The following is a 16714-nucleotide window of genomic DNA, read 5'->3' as shown; positions in this document are numbered from 1 at the left end:
GCATGTGGAGAAGGGGAGCTTCCTCTCCATATTGTACTGCCCTGGCTTGTGTATCACGTAGACTACAGGGATGCAACATCCATGGTCAACCCTGGAGGCCCAATAAATTCTTATCTCATTCATGGATTGAACACGAAGCCAACGTAAATTGAGGAAATTGTACTGGTGATCACGTCCAGGTAACGATGTGCTTATGAGACCATAAGATATAGGAGAAGAAGTAGGCTATTCAGCCCATCGAGTCTGGATGTTAGCCTATGCATTTCCATGTGCGATTCTGTTTAGCATTTCTGAAGTTCAGCACCATTGAGGACGTTCTCAAGAGTCTCCATCCATTACAAAGGTCCCTCACCACCTGGGACACGCCACCATTTCATCATTATCATCAGGGAGGTAATACAAGGGCCCAGAACACCCACACTCCGTGATCAGACATAGCTGTCCTCCCCCGCCCCCTCATAACCCACCCACATTGTCATTTGGTTTCAGAACAGAATGAGACCAGGCTTATTATCACTGGTATATGTCATGAAACTTGTTGCTTTGCAACAGCAGTACAGTGCAATGCATTATAAAAATCCATAACTTACAATAAATAATGTATAAACATTAAATTAAATACATAGTGCAAAAAGAGCGAAAAAATAGTGAGGCAGTGTTCATTGTCTATTCAGAAATCTGATGGTGGAAGGGAAGAAGCTGTTCCTGAAACATTGAGTGTATGACTTCAGGCTCCTGTACCTCCTCCCTGATGGCAGCAATGAGAAGTGGACGTGTCCTGGGGGGGTGGGAGTCCTTAATGATGGGTACCAGCTTTTTGAGGCATCGCCTTTTGAAGGTGTCCTCGATGCTGGGGAGACTAGTGACCGTGACGGAGCTGGTGGAGTTTACGACTTTCTGCCTCTTTTCCCAATCCTGTGCAGTGGTCCCTCCATACCAGACGGTGAACGCTTTCCACAGTTCATACTTTCAAAAGCACTTTGTCCTGAAATGCAGGCTGGTCTGTCTGGAAGGATTGCCTTACTGTTAATTCAAATCTTGCTGGACTTTCGTGTAATTGTGAATGAAATAAATTGATTACAGCCAACTGGGGAGCAGTATAAAATATAGCTCTTGAATGCTATTAATCAGCAAGGTATGGTGATTTTGTTCATACCTGAGGCAGTCCTTTTTAAATTCATTGCTGAAGTTGTACATTATGCTAATTCTGATTTAGGAGTTGAAATTACACCCGTTTTAAATTGTGAACTCATAGTATCACATCAACCTGATCTGTCTCTGTGACTCTGAGTGGATAAAATTCTGAATAGACATCTCATAGTTTACTGAAGAGAGAGTGAGAATCCAGAAAATGAATTCTGCTGCTCCAAAACCAGCATTAAGGAAAAGTGCAATCTGGCACGAAGGCCCCATCCCAAATTCCATTGTTGAGAAATGTAACTATTCCAGATTCCTTCAGCAGATTCCTGGTAGCACTTGGCAAGGCTGGAATGTCCATGAAGGTAATGCTGGACTTAAGGACAAGGGAGCAGACTTAGGCCATTTGGCCCATCGTTTTTTCTGCCATTCAATCATGGCTGATTTTTACCTCCCTTTAGACTTCATTCTCCTGCCTTCTCCCCACAACCTTTGTCACCCTTATTAATCAAGAACCTATCAAAATCTGTTATGGCATCCACAGCAGTCTGTGGCAATGAATTCACCACCCTCTGGCTGAAGAAATTCCTTCTCATCTGTTTTAAAGGGACATCCTTCTGTTCTGAAGCTGGACCTTCTAATGCCGAGAGGCCTGGTGTATCTGGGTGAAAGGGGATAGGACAGGCGAATGTCTTTGCCAGTAATGCTGCTCATTAAAAGTGGACTTCTCTCACAGCAGCTGCAATGTGGAGTAATTTAAAACCATAGAACCAAACAGGATACAATAGATGAGAGTGAGAGTAATGGAATTATTATTCTAATTGAGCTTTAAGTAACTGTGGACTGACGGTGAGATGCAAGATTAGCACCAGAACACTCCAAGCACTTATGCAGGGCAAAGGTTCATGAATGTGTGGTTGATAATTACCTTGACTTTGGCTCATGGTTAGAAATGGCTTGGCCATCACCTCTCTGTGCCTTTATTGTCTGACAAGCCCAGTTGTTTCAGTGTTGAAAGGAAGACAAAATGAGAGGTGAGCTATTCTCTGATGAATGTTCTATGAAGAATACTCCATCTCGAATCACATTGTGCTTACCTGCTCCTCTGAATACCTCACCCTGTGAAAACCACTTCTTCATCAGCTCTTCTTCATCCGTCCCATTCCTCCTGGTGCTTTCCCCAAGATATTGTTCTCTGCTCTTCTTGGACTTTGCACTGTGACTCTTCATTTTCAATTATTTCACTCTGGTTGGCATTTCTGGGGCTCCCTTATCTGAAGTCAATATTCTTGTCTTCCCCAGTCTTCTCCAGCCATGTAAAAAAAAAATCTCTTTCCCTTGTACTAGTCAAGCAATTAGTCAGAGAAGTACAGCACAGAAACAGGCCCTTTGGCCCATCTAGTTCATGCCAAAACCATTTGAACTGCCTACTCCCATCAAATTGCACCAACTGACCCATAGCTCTCCATACCCCTGCCATCTATCTACCTATCCAAACTTCTCTTAACCATTGAAATTGAGCTCGCAGGCACCATTTGTGCTGGCAGATCACTCCACATTCTCTCGACACTCTGAGTGAATAAGTTTCCCTTGCTGTTCCCCTTAAACCTTTTATCTTTCACCCTTAACCCATGACCTCTGGTTGTTGTCCAACCCAACCTCAGTGGAAAAAGTCTGCTTGCATTTACCCCATCCATACCCCTCATAATTATGTATACCTCTATCAAAAATCCTCTCAGTCTTCTATGTTCTAAAGAATGCGGTCCGAACCTATTCAGTCTTTCCTTATATCTCAGGTCCTCCAGACCCAGCAACCTCCTTGTAAATTTTCTCCGACTCTTTCAGCGTAATTTTACATCTTTCCTGTAGGCAGGTGACCAAAACTGCACACAATACTCCAAATTTGACTCTCTTTTCCTATTACTTCCCTGCTCTCCTGATCTCAATACCTGCCTTCCGATCCTAGGCCAGATGCAGTTTCCTTCAATACCTCATTGGGAATTGAGAAGACACCTCCTCCACGAATTCGACCTCCCTCCCCACGTTGAATCGACGCTCCTTATTAAAACCCAGTGCAACCTTCAGAACCCGTAACTTCTATATTACCTTTTCCTCAATACTGTCTATATCAGTCCTTTAACCAGAAAGTGGTGAGTCTGTGGAATTCATTGGCACAAACTGCTTGGAGGCCAAGTCACTGGGTATATTTAAAGCAGAGGTTGATAGGTTCCTGATTTTTAAGGGTGTCAAAAGTTACAGGGACAAGGCAGGAGAATGAGTTTGAGAGGGAAATAAATCAGACTTGATCAAATGGCAGAGCAGATTCGATGGGCCATTCTCCTCCTATGTCTTATGGTGTTACCCTGAGATAAAACCTTAAGGTACAAGAACAGAATTAGGCCACCAAGTTTGCTTTGCCATTCAATCATTGCTAACTTTTTTTTCAAACCCATTCTCCAGCTTTTCCCCATAACTCTTAGCCCTCTTATCAGTGAAGAACCTATCAATATCTGCATGGCTTGCAGAGTATTAATCAGGATGGAAAGAGGCTTCAAGGGGACAGAGAGAAGCTGGATAACTGTATAACAGTGCGAGGGGTGATTGATAAATTCGTGAGCCTAAGGTAGAAGGAGATGAGTTTTTTTCTTCAAACTTTCTACATAATCACTCAAAGAGTTGAACTGCATGTGCATTTAATGAGAGCTGTATAACTCATCTCCTTCTACCTTAGGCCACGAACTATCAATCACCCCTGCTGTGAACCACTTTCTGGAGGTCCAAGACGCCAATTTCTGCAAAAAAGGGATCTGTATGTTCCACGACCGCTGGACTAAGTGTGTAAATATAGGAGGGGATTATGTTGAAAAATAAATGCACTAGGTTTTCTAAAAATGACTCCTTCTACTGTAGGCGACGAATTTATCAATCACCCCTCATATAACAATGGCAGATAGAGAAAGTGTAGAAAATTGGGAGGTTATCCGTCTAACAAAAAGAGAGCTGATTATGTTATAAAGGATGAAGGATCAACTTTACCTGCCATATACAGTTACATGTATTAGGAATTTGCCATGGTGTGTTGGTGTGACCTGCAACAGAAAACAACATTCAACAATCATAAAGAATTATATAAAACAAAGTTAGGGGTTAAAGTACAGATATTGAATAAACTGTGCATGAATACATAAATACCAGCATGTACTTGCATTGTAAACAGCATTATAAAAAGTGGTTTGAAGTGTTTACAGTGCAGTGATGGGGGGGGGGGGGGGTGGGAAAGTGAGGGCTAACTAGAATGGTTGATCAGATTAACTCTCTAAGGAAAGAAACTTCTAAGGTGGTGTGCAGTTTTTGTTTGGTAGTCCTGTAGCACTTTCTGGAAAGGAGCTTTTGGAAAAAGCAGTTAGCAAGGTTGGAAGTGTCCATAATGATTTACTTTCAGCCCACTTCTTTATCCTGGACACATACAAGTCCTGCAGTGACGGTAGACTGCATCCAGTGGCCTTTTCTACTGACCTGACAGTTCACTGTATTTTTCTTGAATTGTGAAAAAACTCTGCACCAAACCAGACAGTAATGGGTGATGTGAGGATGCTCCCTATGATGGCAGTGTAGAATTGCAACAGTATGTTCTGGGGAAGATGGAATTTTAATGTCACAGGAAGTACATCCTCAGCCAAGCCTTTTTGTTAATGAAGGGGATATGGTTCTCCCACATGGATCGAAATTGAAATTCGATGTTCAAAGGACAATGCTATCCTTGTATGCAGGTCACTGAAAGGTAATGTGCATGTGCACCAGAGAATCAGGAAAGCACATTTTCTTAATGGCAGGAGGATTTGGACAAAGTGTAGGCAGAAGGGATTAGTTTAATTAGGTGTTTCGTTAGCTTGGCACAACTTCATGGACCAAAGGACATGTCCTGTGTTGTATTGTTTTATTTCTGGGAAGCTCTGGGTCGTTTAGCCTTTCAGTCTCGATAGAGAGTAGAAATCAACTTGCAAAAAGTAATTTAACAAATTATAGAAAGTTCTCTTTCCTCAAAAAAAGAGTGAGAATCAAAACTTAGCATTGAGTCAAGCTGCAAAAAATTTACGGCACAGGCAGCAGAGTTCATTGGGTGTTTATACAACGGGAAAATGCTTAAAATACAGAATCATTGAAGTTGATCACAAAGAATATGCCAAGAAGTTAATGAACTGGATAAAATTACACACTGAAGGCTGAAGCAAGCAAATGAGTGACCTTTCATGCCTTGCGTGCTTGTGTTTGATAAACTGCAACGATACTTTTACCCTCAACACCACAAGTAGTTTATGGTCCGTTATTTGAACCAATTTTCAAGATTTTTGTTGTGTAATTAAATATTAAGGCAATAGTAACTCCATTATTTAGCAATACAAACTCTGTAGCCCCTGGGTTACAATTTGGTCATTAAGAGATGGTAAATTGTGCACAAGAACAGCACGTTTCCTTATAAAACTTTTAACGTTTGAACATAGAACAGTGCTGCACTGAACAGACACACAAGAGATTCTCAGATGCTGGAAATCCAGAGCAACACTCAGCAGGTCAGGCAACATCAATGGAGAGAACATTGGCGTTTCAGGCTGAGTCCTGATGTAGGGTCTTGGCTTAAAACATCGACTGTTTATTGCTCCAGAATTTTGTGTGTTACTACAGCACTATACAGGTCATTTTGCTCAAGATGTTGTGCCAATCTTTTTGCCAATTTGTACTAAATATACTCCTCCTGTGCATCATCTATATCCCTTCATTCTCTTCATATTCATGTGTCTGTCCAAAAGTCTCTTAAACTTCACCAACTGCCTGCTTCTACTACTACGTCTGGTAACCCACTCAAGTGCCTGTCATCTGTGTTTAAATGAAAAAACCCGGCCCTATGTCATCTTTAAACTCCCCTCCCCCCCCCCCCCAATCTTAAATGCGCATCCTGCGGTGTTTGTGTTTTCTCACTGGGGGAAAAGTTGTGATTGCCTACCCTTTCTATGTCTCTCATGGTGTTTGGTGGACAGGTGGTTAAAGGCTTAGAAATTTGGCTTTACCGGCCATTTATTGGATTTTATAAGCAGCTGCATCCATCTCCTGCCCATACTATTGAAGTCAATGGAATGCAACCCTTTTCACGTGCCCATTACCTCCCTCTGGTGCCCCTCCTCCTTCCCTTTCTCCTACAGTCCTATCAGGTTTCTCCTTCTTCAGCCATTTACTTCATTCACCTATCACATCTCAGCTTCTAATTCCATCACCCTCCCCCACTTCCCCCTCACCTGATCTCACCTGCCATGAAGTCTTGGTCATAGAGCACTGCATACAAAAACAAACCCAGCAACACATCAGTCCACGCTCAACTATTATTTTGCCTAGTCCCACTGACTCACAGCTGGTCCATCGCCCTCCATACCCCACCCATTCACGTATTTATACAAATTTCCATTAAATGTTGAAATCAAACCTGAAATCTACCACTTCTGCTGGCAGCTCATTCCACACTCAAACCACCCTCTGAGCAAAGAAATTCCACCTCCGGTTCCCTTTAAACCTTTCACCTTTCATCCTTAATCTATGACCTCTAGCTCTACATGACCCCTTTAGTCATTTTGCCAAAAAAAATTACTTTTTTTTTGGATTTAATTATTTCACCTGCAGCTGGTACTCCTTCCCCTCCCCCACCTTATTCTGGCATCTTCCCCCTTCCTTTCCAGTCCTGATGAAGGGTCTGGACTGTTTATTCCTCTCCATAGATGTGCCTGAGCTGCTGAGTTCCTCCAGCATTTTGTGTGGGTTACTGTGGACTACAGTAAATGGGCCTTCCTTGGAAAGTGCATTGGATGTTTGCACCCAGCTCCATAAACTTTAGTCCTCTTAGACAATGCCTTAAGTTCTTATGTCTCCATCTTGCTGTGTTTGCAGGACATCCAAATCGAACGAGAGCGAAGCGTGTACAATATCTCGGGTGGCTGCACTTCCTTGGTTGTGGTGTTTCTGATGGGGAAGCTTTATGTTGCCAATGCTGGCGATAGCAGGTAAGATTGTTTTGACCACTCAGAATAGGTCTGAGGTGGGAATTTCGTGCGAAGACCATGTTACTCATTAAAAACTCATTGTGTCACACGTGTTAACTGGCTAAGGGTAACCTCGCCTGTGAAGCAGAAATTGTGGGTTCGTTGACGTTCTCCTGAGAATTGAGCAGAACATTTTGGTGCAGCATAAGGGAGTGCAGTGAACTTTCAGTGGCGCTATCTTTCTGATGAGCGCTCATGGGTGGCATGGTAGCCCAAAAGTCAGCACATTTGCTTTAACCCTGTGATCAGGGTTGGATTCCTGCTGCTGTCGGTGAGGAGTTTCTATGTTCTCCCCTTGACCTCCGGGTTTTCTCCCACGTTCCAGAGATGTACAGTTAGGGTCAGTAAGCTGCGGGATTGCCATTTTAGCTCCAGAAGTGCAACAGTATTTGTAAGCTGTCCCCGTGTTGACCGTTGATTCAAAATAACACGTCACTGTATGTTTCAATGTTTCGATGCAGATGTGACAGATAAGGGTCATCTCTCGTTACTCTCTAATCAACATCCAATCTGCTTCTAGCCCCACCAATGGATGTTTAAAAAAAATCTCAAGTCTCTCAGTTGAATTAGGATGGGGGAATTATTCCTCGTGTCCTGGTCAATGTTATCTCTCACTCATCATTAGTAAAAATGATCGTATGGTCTGCAACTGTTCATGGCAGATTATGGTGTATGAATTTAGCTGCTGCATTTCTCACATTACAACAGGGACTGTATTTTGCTGACTGCAAATGCATTGGAGCAATCTGAACGGATGTGTAAGGTTTTAGAAGAACATGAGCAGCAGGAGTAGGTCTTGAAGCCTGCACCATTGTTCATTAAAGAGTAGGCCTTCGAATCTGCATCGTTGTTCATTAAGTAGCAGGCCTTCGAACCTGCACTGTCATTGATTAAGAAGTAGGCCTTCAAGCCTGCACCATCGTTCATTAAGGAGTAGGCCTTCAAGCCTGTTCCATTGTTCATCAAAGAGTAGGTCTTCGAGCCTACACCGTCGTTCATTAAAGAGTAGACCTTTGACCTGCACCATCGTTCATTAAAGAATAGCTCTTTGAATCTGCATGGTCATTCATTAAGTAGTAGGCCTTCAAGCCTGTTCCGTTGTTCATCGAAGAGTAGGCCTTCGAGCCTGCATCATTGTTCATTAAAGAGTGGGCCTTTGAGCCTGCACCACCATTCATTAAAGAGTAGGCCTTTGAGTCTTTTCCATTCGTTCATCAAGATCATGGCTCATCTTCTACTTCAGCTCCATTTTCCTGCATAGTTTCCAAATCCCTGGATTCCCTCAGTGTCTAGCAACCACACAAGATATTCTGCAAATGGTAGGGTAGAGATGCACTGCCTCAAATGAAGAACTCTCTCATTATTTTAATCCCAGGTGGCCTGCCCTCCTTTATTCTAAGACTGTAAATCCTGGTTGTCCATTTCCCGATAAGCGAAACATCCAATCTACTAATCCCTGTAAGAACTTTGTCAATTTCAATGAAGTCACACACTGAAATGTTAATCTACTTATCCCCTTTAGTTTTACTTTCCCATTTGGACTTGTACAGACAAATGTTATGATGCTGGTTTTTGCCTAGCCTGCCAGTCCTGTAAACTGATGGAATTGGTTTATACCCTTTCCAATATTTCTATATTTAGAGATTGTATTAGCTTTTTTATTTTTCACATTGAAGCATGCAGTGAAATGCATTATTTGCGTTAACAATACAGGCCGAAGATGTGCTGGGGGCAGCCCACGTGTGGCCATGTTTCCATGGCAACATAGCACACCCACAGCTTACTAACCCTAACCAGGCAGTCTTTGTGGAATGTGGAGGGAAACCGGAGCACTCAGGGAAAACCCACACAGTCACAGGGAGAGTGTAGTCTCAGGGGCCAGTGAATTCCACACGGTCACGGGGAGAGTGTAGTCTCAGGGGCCAGTGAATTCCACACGGTCACGGGGAGAGTGTAGTCTCAGGGGCCAATGAATTCCACACGGTCACGGCGAGAGTGTAGTCTCAGGGGCCAGTGAATTCCACACGGTCACGGGGAGAGTGTAGTCTCAGGGGCCAGTGAATTCCACACGGTCACGGCGAGAGTGTAGTCTCAGGGGCCAGTGAATTCCACACAGTCACAGGGAGAGTGTAGTCTCAGGGGCCAGTGAATTCCACACAGTCACAGGGAGAGTGTAGTCTCAGGGGCCAGTGAATTCTACACAGTCACAGGGAGAGTGTAGTCTCAGGGGCCAGTGAATTCCACACGGTCACGGGGAGAGTGTAGTCTCAGGGGCCAATGAATTCCACACAGTCACAGGGAGAGTGTAGTCTCAGGGGCCAATGAATTCCACATGGTCACGGGGAGAGTGTAGTCTCAGGGGCCAGTGAATTCCACACGGTCACGGGGAGAGTGTAGTCTCAGGGGCCAGTGAATTCCACACGGTCACGGCGAGAGTGTAGTCTCAGGGGCCAGTGAATTCCACACGGTCACGGGAAGAGTGTAGTCTCAGGGGCCAATGAATTCCACACGGTCACGGGGAGAGTGTAGTCTCAGGGGCCAGTGAATTCCACACGGTCACGGGGAGAGTGTAGTCTCAGGGGCCAGTGAATTCCACACAGTCACAGGGAGAGTGTAGTCTCAGGGGCCAGTGAATTCCACACAGTCACAGGGAGAGTGTAGTCTCAGGGGCCAGTGAATTCCACACAGTCACAGGGAGAGTGTAGTCTCAGGGGCCAGTGAATTCCACACAGTCACAGGGAGAGTGTAGTCTCAGGGGCCAGTGAATTCCACACGGTCACGAGGACAGCGTACAAATTCCTCACAGACGACTTCCGGTAAGATGGCGATTGTTTAGCTGCTCCGAACTTTTGTTCCGTTACTGTCGCTATCTTTGCACTAAATGTCTCCATGTTTTAAACCTTAGTTAGGAATTTTTTCGGTACTCTTACTTGCCTGTGAACATATCTAACTTACAATGTCAAGCAAGAGTTCTAAATCCGGGAGAAAGGAAGCTACGGCTCTCTCAGACGAGAGTCTGGCTGCGCTCGGAAAGCTCCGAGACGAAATTTTAAAGGAATTTAAAACCGCTTTCAAACAGTTGGAAGACAAACTGGATCGGATCAACGATAAAGTGGACAAACATGCCGAACACCTATCTCGCATCGATTCGACTTCTGAAGATTTAGAAAGTCGTGTTCGATACTTGGAGACTCTCTGTTCCAGCTTAGAGGAAAAATGTAACAAACTCCTTTCCAAAATGATGGATCTCGAAAATCGCAGCAGACGCTGCAATCTTAGAATTCTTGGATTGCCAGAGGCCACCGAACAGGGATCAACTGTGAAGTTTTTCGCCAAGTTTCTCTGTGAGATATTCGGGAAAGATTTGCTTCCGAAGCCGCCTGAGCTCAAACGGGCACACAGAATCTGGGCTCCTGCCCGCGACCAGTAATCTTGTGCTTCCATCAATACCAGGTAAAACACAGTCTGATTGTAGAGGCACGTCGCAGGGGTTCTTTTCCTTTCCAGGATACAACCATTCGCTTTGTGGAAGATTTTGCATCCCAGACCTTAAAGATGCGCGCTGAGTTTAAAGGCGCAATGAAAGTGCTTTTTGATCGTGGTTTTAAACCCTCTCTTCGTACTCCTGCCGATCTACGAATCAAGCTTAATACTGGAAAATACAAGTGGTTCAAATCAGTGAAGGAAGCTGAAGCATTTGTGGCAAGTCTTCCGGCTATCCAGTCATCTTCGGAATCCGATCGGAGCTCCTAAAATGGTGGATAAGTACTCCTCGTAGTAAAATTACTTTTTCTGGACTCAGACTTTACTTGAATCACTCAGACATTATTCATTGAAACTCTAAGGGCTGTTGACAATCTCTCCCTGGATTTGGTGTGTGTGTAATCTATTTTTATTCTTGTATAACTTTATCTACAGAGTTCTACAACTGACTCTAACTTGTTTTGGAGGTTCGAAGTCTTTAGTGAAGGCCTCCCTGTTTGTTGGTTCACAGTTTAATTGCTGATTTATTTTTCCTTTTTTTTTAATTTTTTTTCTTTTCTTCACCCCTTTTTCTAATCTCTGAATTTCTTTCTCTCCTCTCTGTAAATGGTTGATAAATACTCATCTTGAATCTATAATTTTCCCCTTCCTCTCTTTTTTTTAACTTTTTTTTCCCCTTTCTCTTACTTTATTCTTCTATAATCTTTCGCGGGTAGGTTAGTTTTGGTTTTCTTCCGATTTTCTCTGTATTAAGTTTTATATTTCTGCAGAAGGTGTTCTAATCTGTAGTTATGTTTTCTAGTGCATAAACTAGTTACTATTTGCTATAGTATTTATACGGAACTGCTGTAAATGACACAGATCTGGAAGTTGTATTTGGGTTAATTTTTTTGGTAGAGCTAGCTACTTGTTTTGGTAGCCGTCTAGTTTTGGGTTGTGTGGGTGGGGTGGATTTTCCAGTTCCAACATCACTCACTGTATTTATTGTTTCTCTTTATTGCTCAGGACATGTATATGTTTCTATATTGTGTTGTGGTCGGTCTGGAGTTGTTTTTTTCTTGTGTTGTGGGGCTTGGGGAGGATACTAAGCTTACTTGTCTTTAATTTAGGTGCTTTTTTGTTAAATTCTCTTCCTTTGTAGCATATTGTTATTGTATGATTAATTTTGCACTGTATTAATGTTCCTCATTGGGATTTTGGGGTTTTTAATTTGTAAAATGTTTTGAAAAATTAATTAAAATTTTTTTTTAAAAAAACAAAAAAACAAATTCCTCACAGACAGCGGCGGGAATTTACTGATCGCTGCTGCCATAAAGCGTTACACTAGCCACCATGTTACCATGCCACCACATTTGTTGACTTCAGTGAACAGGCGTAAAATCACTTTTCCACCTAAATGTACCAATTTGGGAGAATGGGTGATGATTGTTTTGTGCATTTCTATATCCTATAGCCATGGATTCCCTAGGAAGTAATTACACAAGAAACAAAGAACATTAATGAAGTTATAAAGAACTGAGTTAAATCTTCAACTGTCCTTATCCGCTGCTATTTCACACCAAATATCTGATGTTTAATTATTGACTTTTAGACACACTATCAATATCCCCCCTTGTATATATCATAGTTCAGAATTATAATTGTGTTTTGAAACACGTATCACTATTTTTATTTACCATATCAACTTAGACCTGCCTGTAGATGCTGGGGTTAATATAAACTTTGCACAATGAAGAAAGACGAGGGTGGTAAGCTGACAGGTTGTTTTATTATTTTCATTAAAGTCAAAGGGAGAGGTATAAAATGGGCAGCGACTCCCCATCTCTCATTTTGCACTCCACACAGAGTAAGCATTAACCCCAATGTGTGTAGAAATTCAATAAATCTAGTGAATTGGTTGCCTAAATAAATTTCATTACTTTAAATGTCAGCTCTTCGCTTAATTATTTATTGTGGCAATAAATTGTGACTCTGTAAACGGGGGGGTGGGGGGGTTGTCAAAGCCTTTCCTGTGCCCCATAATGACATTTTTGCATCTGTGAGTAACTTGGTGTGAATTATATTGTACTACCTCTTCCCTCTTGCTTTAATGTCAACTTAACAGCACAAGTATATAAATTATTGGTTTAAGGAGTGATTTTATATTTGGAGAGATCTGTGTAGCTTGCATCCCAGAAACTAGAGGTTATGAAAAGGCAGTTCTGTGACTGTCAGGGGATGTCTTGCTGTGTGAATCGTTGGAATGCAGCTTTAATGGGAAACTCTTTAAACTGCAACTCGAGACTAATGGTGCAGTCATGCTTATAGCATTATTTATAGTCCAGTTTTGAGGTCTGGTGAAATAGTTCTCTGAATGATACTAACGGTTAACTCTTGGTAGGTGCATTTGAATCCGCTCCACCATTTTAAATGTCATGGCCACTGTTCTTGCGCTTCATTCCATTCTCCTACCTTTTTCCCCAACCTTGAGGAATTCTTTGAGGAAATTACAAGCAGGATAGACAAAAGAGATGCAGTAGACATGATGTACTTGGGTTTTCAGAAAGTCTTTGACAGGGTGCCGCACATGAGGCTGCTTAGCAAGATAGGAGCCCATGGAATTACAGGGGAGTTACTAGCATGGGTGGAGCATTGGCTAGTCAGCAGAAAACAGAGAGTAGGAATAAAGCGATCCTATTCTGGCTGGCTGCTGGTTACCAGTGGAGTCCCACAGGGGTCGGTGTTGGGACCACTGCTTTTTGTGATGTATGTCAATGATTTGGACTACGGTATTAAGGGATTTGAGGCTAAATTTGCCAATGATACTGTTATGGCCTCAGCCCCCTCCTTTGTGAGAATCGCGAGAGAGAGAGAGAGCCTTACGGTTTGGAATGTGGGCTGGTCGCTCAACAAGACAAAAGCCTTGGACATAGCCATTGTCTTGGGAGACACCTTTGTGGAATAAGGAACTGGCCTATGTGCAGACCCTCAGGGCAAGGTGAGATGGGTGATGGGGGAAAGATTGCCTCCCCCCCCCACCCTGATGGACATCGACAACCCTGCCAGTCCAGATAAAAGGTGGGCTGCCGAGTCGGGGCCTCAGACGCACCAAGGAGACACACGAAGAAGACACGATAGTGCTTCCCGTCGGAGCGGGAAGCCATTTTGAAGGAAGCCACGTGCGTTAGATTCCGGATCGGGAGTCTGTGGCTGGAACCAAAGGACAAACCGTTTTAACTAACAGCAGGGATTTGCTTCGCAAAGACTACGGGCAAGTGTTCCTTCTCTCTCTATCCAACACGTGAAATGTCAGCGGTTCCCGAAACGGGGAAGCCTGCAGACTTTGAGTGACTCTTATACCCAATTGGACTCAGTATCCCCTAGACAACGATAGAGCTCATTTTTGATTGATTATTACTACACCTGTGCTTTAGATTGAGTTTTGACGATGTATATGATCTGAATGTTTTGTAGTAACTATACGTTTGTGCCCCTTTATAAATAAAAATGTTTGAAAATAGTAGCACCAGGCTTCAGCGGACCTCTCTATCTTTGCTGGTAAGTCACCCGGTTACTGGGGAACGTAACAATACAAAGATAGGTGGAGGAGTGGGTAGCGTTGAGGAAACAGAGAGCCTGCAGAGAGACTTGGATAGTTTGGGATAGTGGTCCCCAACCACTGGGCCGTGAGGAAACAATATGATTTTGCGGTATGAAGCGATATGAGTCAGCAGCAGCCCGGTGGTTGGGGACCACTGGTTTAGAGGAATGGGCAAAGAAGTGGCAAATGAAATACAATGTTGGAAAGTGTATGGTCATGCACTTTAGTGGAAGAAATAAACAGGCAAATTATTATTTAGATGAGGAGAAAATTCAAAATGCAGAGATGCAAAGAAACTTGGGAGTCTTTCTGCAGGATGCCCTAAAGGTTAACCTCTAGGTTGAGTCAGTGGTGAAGAAGGCAAATGCAATATTGGCATTCATTTCTAGAGGTATAGAATATAAGAGCAGGGATGTGATTGAGGCTCTATAAGGCACTTGTGAGACCATACTTGGAGTATTGTGTGCAGTTTTGGGCTCCTTATTTTAGAAAGGATATAATGACATGTGTGAGGGTTCAGGTAAGATTCACGAGAATGATCCAGGAATGAAAGGGTTACTTTATGAGGAACATCTGGCAGGTCTTAGGCTGTATTCCCTGGAGTTCAGGAGAATGAGGGGGGGGGATCTCATAGAAACATTCCAAATGTTAAAAGGCCTGAACAGATTAGATATGGCAAAGTTATTTCCCATGGTAGGGGATTCTAGGACAAGAGGGCACAACTTCAGGATTGAAGGACATCCTTTTGGAACTGAGATGCAGAGAAATTACTTTAGTCAGAGGGTGGTAAATCTGTGGAATTTGTTGCCACGAGCGGCTGTGGAGGCCAAGTCATTGGGTGTATTTAGGTTCTTGATTAGCCAGGGCATCAAAGGGTATGGAGTGAAAGCAGGGGAGTGGGGATGACTGGATGAAGTGGATCAGCCCATGATTGAATGGCAGAACAGACTCAATGGGCCAAATGGCCTACATCTGCTCCTAAATTTATGGTCGTATGGTCTTGAAGAAAATTGATTCTTGACATAAGAAATTCTTTGTACTCTCATTGGTATACAAAGTCATCTACTAATAATAAGCTGTGTCCAAAGTGAATGGACCTTACCTGATTTACAATAAGTTACCCAATTACTTAATATTTCTTTGTAATAAAGTGCTTCCTGCGACATAGCTTACAATGACGCCTATGTTTGTGTGGTATACAAATTAGATATGTGACTTTAAATTAGTAAATATTACTGTCAGACATACTGAGGTACAGTTAAAAACTTTGTCTGCCATCCAAACAGGTCATTTCATCATTGTCTTGAGGTTCAAGGGAAAGCAATATCAGAATGCAGAATGAAGTGTCACAGAGAAAGTGCAGGTAGACAACAAGATACAAGATCATAATTCAGGCTTTTTGTATCTTCTGCCTGATAGGAGGGGAAGAGAAGAGAGAATGACTTTCTATTCCCAACATTTGAATTGTTAATTTAGTGAATACCGTAGATGTCGGATTATAAGCCGCTACTTTTTTCCCACGCTTTGAACAGCTTTGAACACTGCGGCCTTTACTACGGTGCGGCTAATGCATGATTTTTTTTCATGCCGCCAAAAACATTTTGCCTCGTAACAGTAGACCAATAAAATTGATGAGTAGTTCACAGAGGTCCAATGAAATTGTACGATAAATCAAGCGCACTTTCACAATTAAATTATTGTAAATCAGTCATTTGTACTCACCCTCATCAACATGGAAAACACTCGAAGAAAAGCATTGTGCTGCCTTTATGGCAGTTATTTAGTTTATAATATTTTCGCTTAGTAATTCATTTGTTAGTATTTTCTAGTTGAATAAAGTATCTATCTATCTATTTGTTTTCTGTACATCCCGGGATACTATGACATCACATCCGGTTTCGCCGCGTCTTGTGGGAAATACCGGTTTGCGATAAACGGGAAGGTGGGGGGGAGCACATTAGCCGAGCACATTACCCGAGCGCATTAGACCCGAGCACATTAGACCCGAGCACATTAGCCGAGCACATTAGACCTGAGCGAAAACGCTGCTTTTAAGTTAAAGGCGATCAATAACTTTTCCTGGTAGGCTGCAGTATATATTTTTTTACCAGTCGTTAGGAGATATTGGAATGTTGTTCGTGCACTGTTCAGTAAAAAAGTATACGCAACGTAATTTGTGTGTTACCGATACGTATGTATATTTAAAAGTAGCCGTGTTAGAGGCACGGTTCGAAAAAAAGCATTTGCAATATGTATTTGTTTATGTTACCATACGGATTTAATTAAAAGTTAAAAAATCCTCACGTGTAATATCTTTCTGTGTAAATATCTTATATTACAACGTGGGACACCTGCGGCCTAAAATCCGGTGCGGCTTGTACAAGTACAAAATTGATTTTCTTTCTAAAATTAGAGCCAGCGGCTTTTA

General features: G+C 42.7%; 1 protein-coding gene across 1 annotated transcript in view; it reads left to right on the top strand.

Annotated features, from left to right (window-relative positions):
• ppm1h (protein phosphatase, Mg2+/Mn2+ dependent, 1H) overlaps window positions 1–16714 on the top strand; it is a 213854-nt gene that overhangs the window by 116552 nt on the left and 80588 nt on the right. Inside the window, exon 4 of the mRNA XM_073058736.1 lies at window positions 7072–7184. Within this exon, the coding sequence (XP_072914837.1) occupies window positions 7072–7184 (113 nt within the window). The remainder of the gene's footprint in view (window positions 1–7071; window positions 7185–16714) is intronic.

This window comes from Hemitrygon akajei, chromosome 10, assembly GCF_048418815.1.
Source record: "Hemitrygon akajei chromosome 10, sHemAka1.3, whole genome shotgun sequence".
Taxonomy (NCBI): domain Eukaryota; kingdom Metazoa; phylum Chordata; class Chondrichthyes; order Myliobatiformes; family Dasyatidae; genus Hemitrygon; species Hemitrygon akajei.
This window is presented reverse-complemented; position numbering and strand designations above follow the sequence as displayed.